Source organism: Cyprinodon variegatus, unplaced genomic scaffold (assembly GCF_000732505.1).
Source record: "Cyprinodon variegatus isolate N-32 unplaced genomic scaffold, C_variegatus-1.0 Scaffold827, whole genome shotgun sequence".
Classification (NCBI taxonomy): Eukaryota; Metazoa; Chordata; class Actinopteri; order Cyprinodontiformes; family Cyprinodontidae; genus Cyprinodon; species Cyprinodon variegatus.
In genome coordinates, this window is record NW_015151280.1 from 93,046 (window position 1) to 104,992 (window position 11,947).

At 40.0% G+C, this 11,947-nt stretch overlaps 1 protein-coding gene across 1 annotated transcript in view; it reads left to right on the plus strand.

The window, feature by feature from the left end:
- The window catches only part of dcaf13 (DDB1 and CUL4 associated factor 13), a 14,431-nt gene extending 6,891 nt beyond the window's left edge, over nt 1-7,540 (plus strand). Inside the window, exons 8-11 of the mRNA XM_015396874.1 lie at nt 287-451; nt 568-703; nt 6,566-6,729; nt 7,207-7,540. Of these exons, the coding sequence (XP_015252360.1) occupies nt 287-451; nt 568-703; nt 6,566-6,729; nt 7,207-7,294 (553 nt within the window). The 3' untranslated portion in view covers nt 7,295-7,540. The remainder of the gene's footprint in view (nt 1-286; nt 452-567; nt 704-6,565; nt 6,730-7,206) is intronic.
- The last annotated feature ends 4,407 nt before the right edge of the window (nt 7,541-11,947 follow it).

The window sequence follows — 11,947 nt, forward strand, 5'->3', positions numbered from 1 at the left end:
ACACTTGTATAGATTTTCCTTTTTTGAAGTGTACAGACTGTTTTATGTGTGAGGGTATTTTAGCTTTGTTCATATTTTAGTTGAATTGTATTTGATATGAAGCAGCTTAAATGTTGTTAATAATTTATTTAAAAAAACTGCTTTTAATGCAGTCTGGCTAACTAGTTAAAAGGATTCAAATTTCTTGCTGTTTCTTTTTTTATTGTTAGATTATTTTGGTAGCCTATACATCTGTCTTCCTATTGAAGCGTCATTCCTAAAGCTCTGCTTATTTTGTATTTCCCAGCCTTTACACATATGACATGAGGTACCTGGAGAAGCCCTTCAAAGTGCACATGGACCACGTCTCCGCCGTGCTGGACGTGGACTACGCTCCAACCGGACAGGAGTTTGTTTCTGCTAGCTTCGACAAGACCATTCGCATCTTCCCTAAAGACGCAGGACACAGCAGGTCAGTGATGAACAGTTTATCCTCAACAGATTAAATCAAAACCGAACTCTGTTCTGCTTTAAAACGTGTCTGTTTTGAAGCTTTAGAGGATTTATTGGTGTGCTATGAATTTACAGAGAAGTGTACCACACCAAACGCATGCAGCATGTCATCTGCGTCAAGTGGTCGGCAGACAACCGGTACATCCTGAGCGGGTCGGATGAAATGAATATCCGACTGTGGAAGGCTAACGCAGCTGAGAAACTGGGAATGGTGAGTGCCTTTTTATTTTTTATTTTCTCTCCATTTCCTGTTGGCAGGCTGTGAGGGTCATTACTAATGGTGGTGTCTACATGCTGATCAGCAGCTGCGTCCCCCCCACCCAGATGTCAGATATCTTGTATCTCCCTCCGGTTTATGACTTGATTTGGTTTTATGAATTGGCTGCATTCTTCTGCCCCGCCTTGGCTCGCCGCCCACCTCTGTGCTGTAACAGGGGACGGCTCTGCCTGGATCTACTGCGCCGCTGTTGCCAAACACACTGATGGATGCTGACTTAGGCTATAATCACTCTCTATAAGTGCAATATTCCAGTTGGCACGATGGCTCCTGTTGAAAAGAACTCAGGACAACAATTCAGAAACATTTAGTAGCTTTTCTTTTCCTGCTTACATTAACATAAACTATTACTTTACTGTGATATTTTATTCTAAGCGGTAACATGGGCCTTGTTGGGCTTTTCTATTGCCTCAAATTCCAGCTTACAGCTGAATTACTAAGATGATGTGTGGGCCATCTCCAGCAGCATCTTTTACTCCTAATCAGATTATTCTCTTAATGCAGCGCAGTAGTGGAAATGGGCTGCTTTTGGCTCTTGTTTTACCTTCCCTGTGCAAAGGAAGAGTTATTCACAGGCCTTGCACTTAAATAGATCAGACAAGTGCTGCTCCTATCAGCACTTTGAAATCGGCCAATCACTTAAACAGAGGCCACTCTGAACATAATGAAACATTAACAGGGAAGTTATACAGAGAGGAGGGGGTCTTTAATTATCAAGAGATGCGGAGATGCTGAATCAAAGCTTTGCTGGTGCCTGAAGGGATCATTCTGGACCAACAGACTGTTCGGACTGAGGCTACAGCTTTAAGGCCAAATATGTATCTTTAATTTGTCTGTTTATTTCAAGTAATGTGAAAACCCTTTATTATATTTTTTTGTTAAAGGCTAAAAGCTGCTAAATGTAGACAGGTCCATCATGTTTTCAGTGATGCAGGAAGTCTCCATGCCGCACAGGACGGTGACTCCTGTACAGTAAAGGAGTCACCGTCCAAAGAAACAATCCTGTTTTTTATTATTATTATTTTTATTTTTTTGGTATAACTTCAGGATTTAGGCTACATGTAATTGATTACGGGGTCCCGCCACAGCAAAATAAAAGCCTCCACGCCTTCAGAATGAATAAAAAAATGCTAAAGCAATGTCCACTTATTCTAAGCATAATCCAAGTTTAAGCGACTTTTAATGTGAAATATTTTGAGAACAACGCTGCAGGTTTTTGTCCGTATTGCTGTGAAGCTGGTTCATGTATGAAGCTAACTAGTGGCGATGCAGCATACTCTTTGTAATGAAGGAAAACTAAAGACCAGTGTGGTCAATTTTGCAAATTTTCTGCTACAGTAGCAGCCATTCAAAATGGCGCCTCCCAGTCAAACGGCAGCTAAATGGTAGCCCAATGTTATTCTTATACATTTTTCTAAGGTCCACATTTGTGACCTTTTTTTCTATAATCTTTTTGCTGTTGTAAACACCAGAATCTCCCCATTGTGGGACAATAAAGGCATTTTCTTTTCCATTTTATTCTGTATCTTGACCCATATCGTCTAGCAGGGGTCACCAACATGGTGCCCGCGGGCACCAAGGGGCCCTCAAGGACCACAAGGGGTGCCCTTAGAGTCTTCTGAAAATAGAACAACTCAACAGTGAACTATGTTTGAAATTTCACTGTATTCTGTTGCTCTTCTTTTTTTAATTGGGTTATAGAACATTTCATCATTTAATCATATATGGCATTTAAGCATTTATAGAGATTTCAAAATGATAGTGTCTAAAAGAAAATTATAAATTTAAAGAAACAATAAAGATATGTTTATGATGTATAAAGTTTAGGTGAACGTTGACCCTTGCCATTCATAGGTCAGTATTGGTAGCCCTTCCTGTGACTCAGTGCCCCTGAATTAGCCCTCAGCTGTAAAAAGGTTGGTGACCTCTGTCGTATAGCAACACCCATGCCAATACTCACCCCTAATATTTAGGGACTCTTAAGACCAATTTATTTGCTTTCTTCAAAAAAAAAATTGTCAGATCTACTTCAAAACAAACTTCTTTTCGCAGGCCTGGATGAAGAGATGCTGAGGTGGAAGTAAAGAACAATCATAGTTCATGCAAACCAATTTTGTATGATCCTAATTATCCTTTTTACAAAAATCTACACCTAAAAGAAAATATTTGGGCAGAAATTGCACATCTGCTGGATGCTAATGGAGATATTTTTTATATCTCGTATTAAATAAAGCGTTCATATCCGCAAGTTTTGCTCCTACGAGTTTAATAACGGTAATATTGTGCATGCTCTCCTTGAGCTCCAAGGAAGTTGGAGCAAAGCAAGATGGGGGGGGAACCATAGAGGGGCGGTCACGGAGGATGTGGGATTTTGGGGTTACTGTCCCAGGGCAGCAGTGAAAGCTGGCGTTAGTCTCTCCCTACTTTTCTAAGCCCAGTTTTCCATTCAGAGCAAAGAGAGCAGAGAGGAAATCGGCTGTTTTCCCACAGATTATGTAGAACACATTCACAGAGCTGATGACCTACTGCCAATGCTGAGCAAGCTCTGCTCTGGTGGTAACAGTTCTGTTTGAATAGAGGAACAAAGAGCACCTGGAACCTCTTTTTGCCGTTTCACAATTCACAAGAACGCGAGAATGGACTCATGTCCTCGCCAAGTATGTTTTTGAGAAGAACGCAGGGAAGTCTGGACTCTTGGAAAACGGGAGCACGCAGCATAAATATGGATCAATTGGAAAAGAAGCTGATGATGACATCACCACACGCTCAGCTCGTCTGGAGCTGCATTTCACCTCCTGTTATTAATAGTCTCTAGATAATAAATTCTTACTTTCTTCATTTATTGGGCGAATAATAATTAACAAAGTCAGACAAGCACAAATCAAATAAACATTTTGCTAAATAAAACAAAAAACTTGCCATCAGAGCCAGCGGTCCTTCACGCACGGTTATGCAGAGAGAGGGCTGCTGCAGACGGGATGGGATTAGACCTGGCTGCTGTTGGACTCGGAGGTCTGCTGGTTGCTGCGGTGATCTCAACTTAGGAAACTACGCATTAAATCGGTAAAAGGGCCATATAGTGACACTTAAAAGTATAATGTTCTCGCCTCAAATAATCTTTAAATGTACTTTTATTCAACAGCAACAGAAAAGAGAAGTTTTAACTTAATACTCTGAGCTCTGTGAGCGCTCCATTGAAAGCTGCTGCTGCTGCAGTGCATGATGGGACAGCTGTCAATCTCAAGAAAGGACAAGTCTGCTCTGATGCATGCTGGGTAAAGAGGGAGGGGCGAGAACAACATCCGGGGACTTTGTCCGTTCTCGGTCTTCTGTTCTTGTGAATTGGAACAGTACTAGGGCTGAGGATGATGACGTTTCACGAGTACACGAGAACGCACAAGTGCACATATTGAGAAATGGGCTTGGACTTCCTGAACACTTTGCGAAAGATTTTGGCTCCATCTGTTAATGATAAAACAGCAATGTGAAATTTGAAAATGAGATTTAACAGCCCAAACCATGAGCCATGACTGAACTGTTCAGTGGTTGTGGGTAACTTTTCTCCTGCGCAGGCAGCTAAAGAGTTGCTCTGATCCTAATTAGTCTTCGATCAGCTTCTGGTTTGGATCATTGGGGCCTTGATCATCATTTTCTGCTAATCAAATTTTTCAGACCTCTGATAGTGTTTAGGAGTCTCATAATCTTTGTGTTCAGGGGGATTAGTTTAGTACAACAGGATCAGCATCTATCAACTCTTTCCCCACAAATTGAATCTGAGACAAATCATTGCTTTTAATTAGAATAAAAGCCTCTGAGGAGAAACGTCGGGCCAGATGGTGGCTTTTATGAGCCAAGCAGAGGTAGGGATGTTGTTGAGCTGGTGGTTTTGCTTTTTTTTTATCAGGCATTGGTTTGTTTTTAAATGCATATGTTTTGAGCTAAAATTATTAGTATCAGTATTTATGATAAAAAAAATACCTGCTGAGTTGAACTCTGGCTGTAACTTTTGCATGTAAATTGATTTTATTTAGCATAAAGTACCAATTTCCAACTTCTTTCTAACTGCAGATTTAGTATGGAGTCAAAGTTGTACCATTATTGTTGCAACCAAAAAAGTATCATTTATTTTACTTTAATAATATTAAATATTATTTAATATAAGATAGTCGTAGGGAAATAATATTTAAATGTCAAATCCATCCATCTATTTTCTGACACGCTTTATCCCAAACGGGGTCGCAAGGGGTGCTGGTGCCTATCTCCAGCTGTCTACAGGCGAGAGGCAGCGTACACCCTGGACAGGTCGCCAGTCTATCGCAGGGCAACACAGAGACAAACAGGACGTACAACCATTCATGCACACACTCACTAAGGAGCTGGTGAAGATTCTCAGTCCTTCAGGTGATAGTCATACTGAAAAAGTTTAAAAAACAATTCTCTGGACTTTGTTTCCAATCATGTCTTAAAATCTTCAAGCCTTAGAAACAAAGTCCAGTGGATTGTTTTTTTAAAAACTTTTTCAGTATGACTCACTAAGGAGAATTTAGGGAAACCAATTAACCTAACATTTATGCTTTTAGACAGAGGGAGGAAGCCGGAGTACCCGGAGAGAACCCACACATGCACAGGGAAAACATGCAAACTCCATGCAAAAAGACCCCAGGCTGGGAATCAAACCTGTGCTACCCACTGCACCACTAAGCAGCCTAAATGTGAAACAATTCTGGCTTAAACATGAATATAAATGCAATCTTTATCAGACGATATTGTCCCAAAATGTAGAAAATTTCTATTTCTTCATTATCTTATGTAGGCCAGTTAGTTATATGTCAGCCTGAACACCTAAATTCAGCCAATCGTATATCAACGGTCATCTGTCCGTCAAATTTATGGTAACGTTGATGGGATAAGGGTAATCGCATGAAGGGGAGGACCGTTTTTTTGAGGAGATCCATCAGACCAGTGAAAGACATATTAACCTAACAGAGTGACCCATGATTAACTCAAGTTATTTTGCCTCCAAATGTTCGCGTGTGAGAAAGTTCTTTATTTAGTGGTGGGATAGTTCCAAGGGAGAGTGTGTGTATTGGGAGTTGCTGTATAAATGTATGTACTGAGCTTTGCCCCAGTCGGAGCTCTATCTCCCCGTCTAACGACGTTAAATAAATTTGAACATTCTTTCGCAAGAGTCAGTTTCCCCTAAACTTCACATCTGCAAATTGTTTTTGCTATTAATCCATTAATATTCAGACAGCTAAAGCTCCCTTAATTAGATCTTTTACAGATTAAACCAGATGAAGAGTTCCTGATTAGGCATTTTGACGGACAAAAAGTTATTTTTTTAATTTTTTTTTATCTTAAATGATACATTTTAAATATGTTTTTAAACTGTTTTGGTATAATTACTACTCTAAGTGGGTTACTCTGTCGGCTAAAGGCATGTTTTAGAGTCTCTATACTCCAGTTATCGATTACTGAATTAGTTGATGATTATTTCAATAATCGATTAATCCTATAAATCGTTTCAGCCCTAATATATCGACAAATATTTATTGGTATTGAAGCTATGATACCCTCTTTCTGCTGGTTTCCTGGTGATGACCGTCCAAGTATCTGCAAGATTCAAGTCAGGAAATCAGCCACATGTCAGTGTCACTTCTTGATCAAATTAAAGTTTTAATTTAATCTCACCGGATTTTTAAAAAAGGCGCTGAGAATTTCAGTAATTTCTAAGGAAACAATTGTACTTAAAAGGCTGCTGATGCAGATTGTTGTTCTCTCTCTGGTTTGATGCAGCTGGCCCCCAGAGAGAAAGCAGCCATTAACTACAGCCAGAAGCTGAAGGAGAAGTTCCAGCACCACCCGCAGATCAAGCGCATCGCCCGCCACAGACATCTACCCAAGAACATCTACCACCAGAGGAACGAGCTGAGGATCATGAAGGAGGCTCGCCGTCGAAAGTGCGTATCCGGTTCCTCTCACTCTGTAACAGCGTGGCAGAAATCATGGGAATCCCCTCTGCGTTCCTTTAAGGGAGGCGGGTGTTTGGGCTCGTGCCAGGGAAAGGTGTGACCTACGCAGTTTCACCGGCTTAATGGAAAATTTCACAGATGGGACGGAGCACTATGACGTAGCCACAACAGGCATTACATACTCATTTACAGCTCGGATGGTGGATTGATTTTCCCGCTTCTGCCCTGCCCTCCAGTGAATCATCAGCCGCAGCGATGCCAGTGATTTTCAAATCTTCGCTTTATGCATTAGTTTCAGAAAGGGTGTGATATAACTGTTAGCTCTAGAGTCATACAGTCAATCTGTTCCTCCGTCCTCCTCTTTGTTTGCTCTGCTTCCCCCCCCTCCCTCCTCTCTCTGTCCCGTCCTGATTGTTCTCAACTACACTTTGAGTTATTCATGATGTCTCTGTTGTTGTTTTTCAGGGAGATGAACGTCCGGAAGCACAGCAAACCAGGAAGCGTCCCTCTGGTGTCTGAGAAGGAGAAGCATGTTGTCACTGTGGTGAAATAGGGCCTTCTGTTTAGCGATGATCATTCATGCCTACGGAAAGACTCTGAATCTTCTCCTGCAAGGATTCACGCCCGGCTGTCATTTGAATATGAAGCTGTACTGTAAATATATGGACCAGTTAGACTTTGACCTTTTTAAGGGCTTCCTGTTTCATGAAGTCCGGAGTTTAGATCTTGAAAATTAAGACTTCAGTGGAGTTTTGGATCTAATGGAAATAAAAACAAATAAAGTTTGTTTAAATGGATCTGTTCCAAATGTATGTTTAATTATTTAAGAGTGCAATGATTTCTGACTATTTACTGATGTTTAAAAAGCCTGACATGCTTTGCACTTACTGTAAGATCGTCAGACACATGAAATATTTCACTTTTATCCTCAAAACAACATTAAACAATAAAAACTTTTTAAATAACTTTTATAAATACAAAGTATAGAACATTTAAGGGGATAAGTTTAAGAGTTTTACACTGGTAGATAAGATCGCCATGCCGATCAGTCAGTGCACCCTCAGTAACGTGTTTATCACTCCTATTAATGCCCCTCCTATTAATTGCTGTTTATCTTTCATTATTTGGAGAAAAGGTGGCTTTAAGGGCTGGTAGATGTCACTTCTTTTTTCCTACCAAAGCCAATTATTCCCATTTTTTTTTCTTATGTTTCATAATAAAAAAATGCAAATCAAATATACAGTCATGGCCAAAAGAATTATTTAAATATTATTTACTGCTTCGTTTTTATAAAGGCAATTTGCATATACTCCAGAATGTTATAAAGAGTGATCAGCGTAACGGCAATTAATTGCAAAGTCAATATTTGACTAGAAAATGAACTTTATCCCCCAAAACACATTTGAACCTCATTGCAGCCCAGCCTTAAAAGGACCAGGTAACATCGTTTCAGTGATTGCTCCATTAACACAGGTGTGGGTGGTGATGAGGACAGGGCTGGAGATCAATCTGTCATGATTAAGTAAGAATGACACCACTGGACACTTTAAAAAGAGGCTGGTGCCTGGCATCATTGTTTCTCTTCTGTGAACCATGGTTATCTCTAAAGAAACACGTGCAGTCATCATTGCACTGCACAAAAATGGCCTAACAGGAAAGAGAATCGCAGCTAGAAAGATTGCACCTCAGTCAACAATCTATCGCATCATCAAGAACTTCAAGGAGAGAGGTTCCATTGTTGCCAAAAAGGCTCCAGGGTGCCCAGGAAAGACCAGCAAGCGCCAGGACCGTCTCTTAAAAGTGTTTCATCTGCGGAATCAGGCTACCAGCAGTGCAGAGCTTGCTCAGAAATGGCAGCAGGCAGGTGTGAGTGCATCTGCACGCAATGTGAGGTGGAGACTCTTGGAGCATGGCCTGGTCTCGAGGAGTGCAGCAAAGAAGCCACTTCTTTCCAGGAAAAACATCAGGGACACACTGATATTCTGCAAAAGGTACAGTAAAAAGGACTGCAAAAGGACTGGGGTAAAGTCATTTAGACAAGGCACCAGTCTTGTCTCATGCCAACTGTAAAGCATCCTGAAACCATTCATGTGTGGGGTTGCTTCTCAGCCAAGGGAGTCGGCTCTCTCACAGTCTTAGCTAAAAACACAGCCATGAATAAAGAATGGTACCAGAATGTCCTCCGAGAGCAACTTCTCCCAACCGTCCAAGAGCAGTTTGTTGATGAACAATGCCTTTTCCAGCATGATGGAGCACCTTGCCATAAAGCAAAGGTGATATCTAACTGGCTCAGGGAACAAAACATAGAGATTTTGGGTCCATGGCCTGGAAACTCCCCTGATCTTAATCCCATTGAAAACTTGTGTTCAATCATCAAGAGACGGTGGACAAACGAAAACCTAGGAATTCTGACAAAATGGAAGCATTGATTGTGCAAGAATGGACTGCTATCAGTCGCGATTTGGTCCAGAAGTTGATTGAGAGCATGCCAGGGAGAACTGCAGAGGTCCTGAAGAAGAGGGGTCAACACTGCAAATATTGACTTGCTGCATTAACTCATTCTGTCATTAAAAGCTTTTGTTACTCATAATATGATTGCAATTGTATTTCTGTATGTGATGACAACATCTGACATACACACATACTCTCAATACTTTTGGCCATGACTGTAGTGCTTTAAGAAATGGCTGTTATTTCAATCATTCAGTGTGGACAAGGGGTTGTGAGGTTACCCGAGGACCCGAATGCAGACATCAGGAGGCAAAGGTGAGTCTTGAAGATTTAATCAGTAAACTGAGGCAAAATCCAAAAAACAAGTGCCAAGAACCAAGAAATTTAAGGGGAAAACTCATGTGGACAGCCAGAGATGAGTAACTGCAGAGGTGAAGTATTTAAAGGGAACAGAACGAAGGGTGGGCTAATGAGCTGAATATAGAACAGGCATGAGTGGAACTAACTAGAAGGAAGCAAGGGTAAAGAAAACAAGCACAAGGGGCAACAGAGAGTAACTAAAGACTGCTTGAATATAATGGAAAATAAACCAAAGAACAAAACCGAATAGCTAATAACAGAAAACGAGTCCCAAATGGGAAGAACCATGACACTCAGGGAGGTGACTTTACTTAAGGAGAAATGAAATTTAAGCTGTTAAAATTCTGTAAAGAAAAAGAATCTTTCACAACAGTGAAAATATAACTTAGCAGCTTCTAGTATCCCGCGGTGGGTTAGTTTTTAAGCCTGGAGTACCCATCTATGAACAAAAAGTGATAAACTTCTGCCATTAAGATATCGAAGCCTTGGAAAAAAATCTAAATTTTTCCAAAATGTCAATCTTCATAAACAAAAACTTTGATTAGTTGATCAAACTGATTAATCTCAGCTCTAGTTGCTTTCAAAATAAAGGTCCCAAAATCTGTCATTTAAGCCTCATTATGACATTAAAATAAGGCAGTGAATACTAAAAGATTTATTCTGCTTTGATCCTAAATTGAACATCAGAAAAGGATCTAATCAACACAAAAGCATCATATTGTCAAGTAAAGTTTGAGTTTTTCCTCCTTTGAGTATTGTGCAGTGTTGCATTTGCAGCTATAGGTGCTGGTTACTTAATTACAGTGTTGTATAAAGTACTGAAATCTCGGAGTCAAGTAAAAGTATAAGTACCTCTCCAAAATATGACTTCGGTAAAAGTCCAAGTCACTGCCTGAAATGTTACTTGAGTTAAAGTCTTAAAGTATCTGAAATGGCTTGTACTTAAGTATAAGACTTACTGTAAAAATAGATGTCCTCAAGTGATCTAGTGAAAGGTATAAGTAAAAAGTAGTGCAGTTTGAATGACATTTTTTTACATTTTGGTAAACTTTGAAGGTTAAATTCACTTAAAATAATATACAAAACCAAGTGTAGAATAAATTTAGACTGGCTTTGCAAAACAGGTGTATCCTATTGGTGTTGATGAACAAGACCCGACTTTGTAGTCAGGAGGTTCTCTCACTCGTTTTTTTACTTAGTAACTAAACCAAACATTGAAAATTTATCGGAGTAAAAGTTTGCAATTAAGTTCATAAATGTAGTGAAGTAAAAGTGAAAGTTCTCAAAAAAAATGTATATGTAAAATGTAGTATAAAGTACTTCAAAACATACTTAAGTACAGTAGTGAAGAATTTTTACGTCATTACTATACAGCAATGCTTGATTAGTATATCGTGAAAAAGATTATTTCAGTAATATCATTCTGAAAGTGAAACTTGTATACTACACTCATTCATTACGCACTGATCTATTTCGAGTGTGTTAATTTTGAAGAGAATTTGTTGGAGAAAATCAACCACTAAGAACACCCTAAATTCAGCATCTTGGAAAATTAGAATACTAGGCCTACTTAGGAATTGAAAAATTTGGCCAAATTAAAAGTATGAGCATGTACAGCACTGAGTCCTCAGAGTTCCTTTAGTCTGGATTACTGCAGCGATGCGGCGTGGCATGGAGTCGATCAGCCATTCAGCCCTTCTGCAGAGCCTGCTGTGGTGTATTACAGGTTCCTCATCACAACATTTCTGCTGTGTCCGAATGTCGGCCCTAATCACTATTTAGGGAACTATATAGTGGTTATGCCATTTTAGATGAGCATTCGAACATCTAATGGATAAAAAAGTAGTGGATTCAAATTTCCCACAATGCTCCTTGAAAAGTAGTGATCATTCATATTCACTAGACGAGCAGATGTATCCCAGATTGCTTTTCAAGAGCTCTCCCTGCAAAGCATCATAGGGCTTGTGACAGCAGTGACAAATGACAAAGATTGCACATCGGGGGGCGGTGATCACTGTATAGAGCGGCAACTATAAAGTTCATATAGTGTTTGGGGAATTAGGGGTTAGGGCGGACATTCAGACAGAGCCTATGTGTTAGTTTGCTGGTTAATTAAGAACACTGATGCCATAGGTCTTAAACCAGGTACTGGTAGCTTGAGTACTGTGTTCCAAGCAATGTTGGAAAATGAAATCTGCATCTCAATAAAGTTGGTGAGCAGCAGGAAGCATGCAGTGCTCTAAACCCGTGCAGATGACACGGCATCTCAAACATCACTGATTGAAAACTTTACACTTGATCTCAAGCATTGTGGGTTCTCTGTCTGTCCTCTCCTCCAGATTCAGGGACCTTGATTTCCAAAAGAAAATTCAAAATTTGATTTCAGAGAGCATCC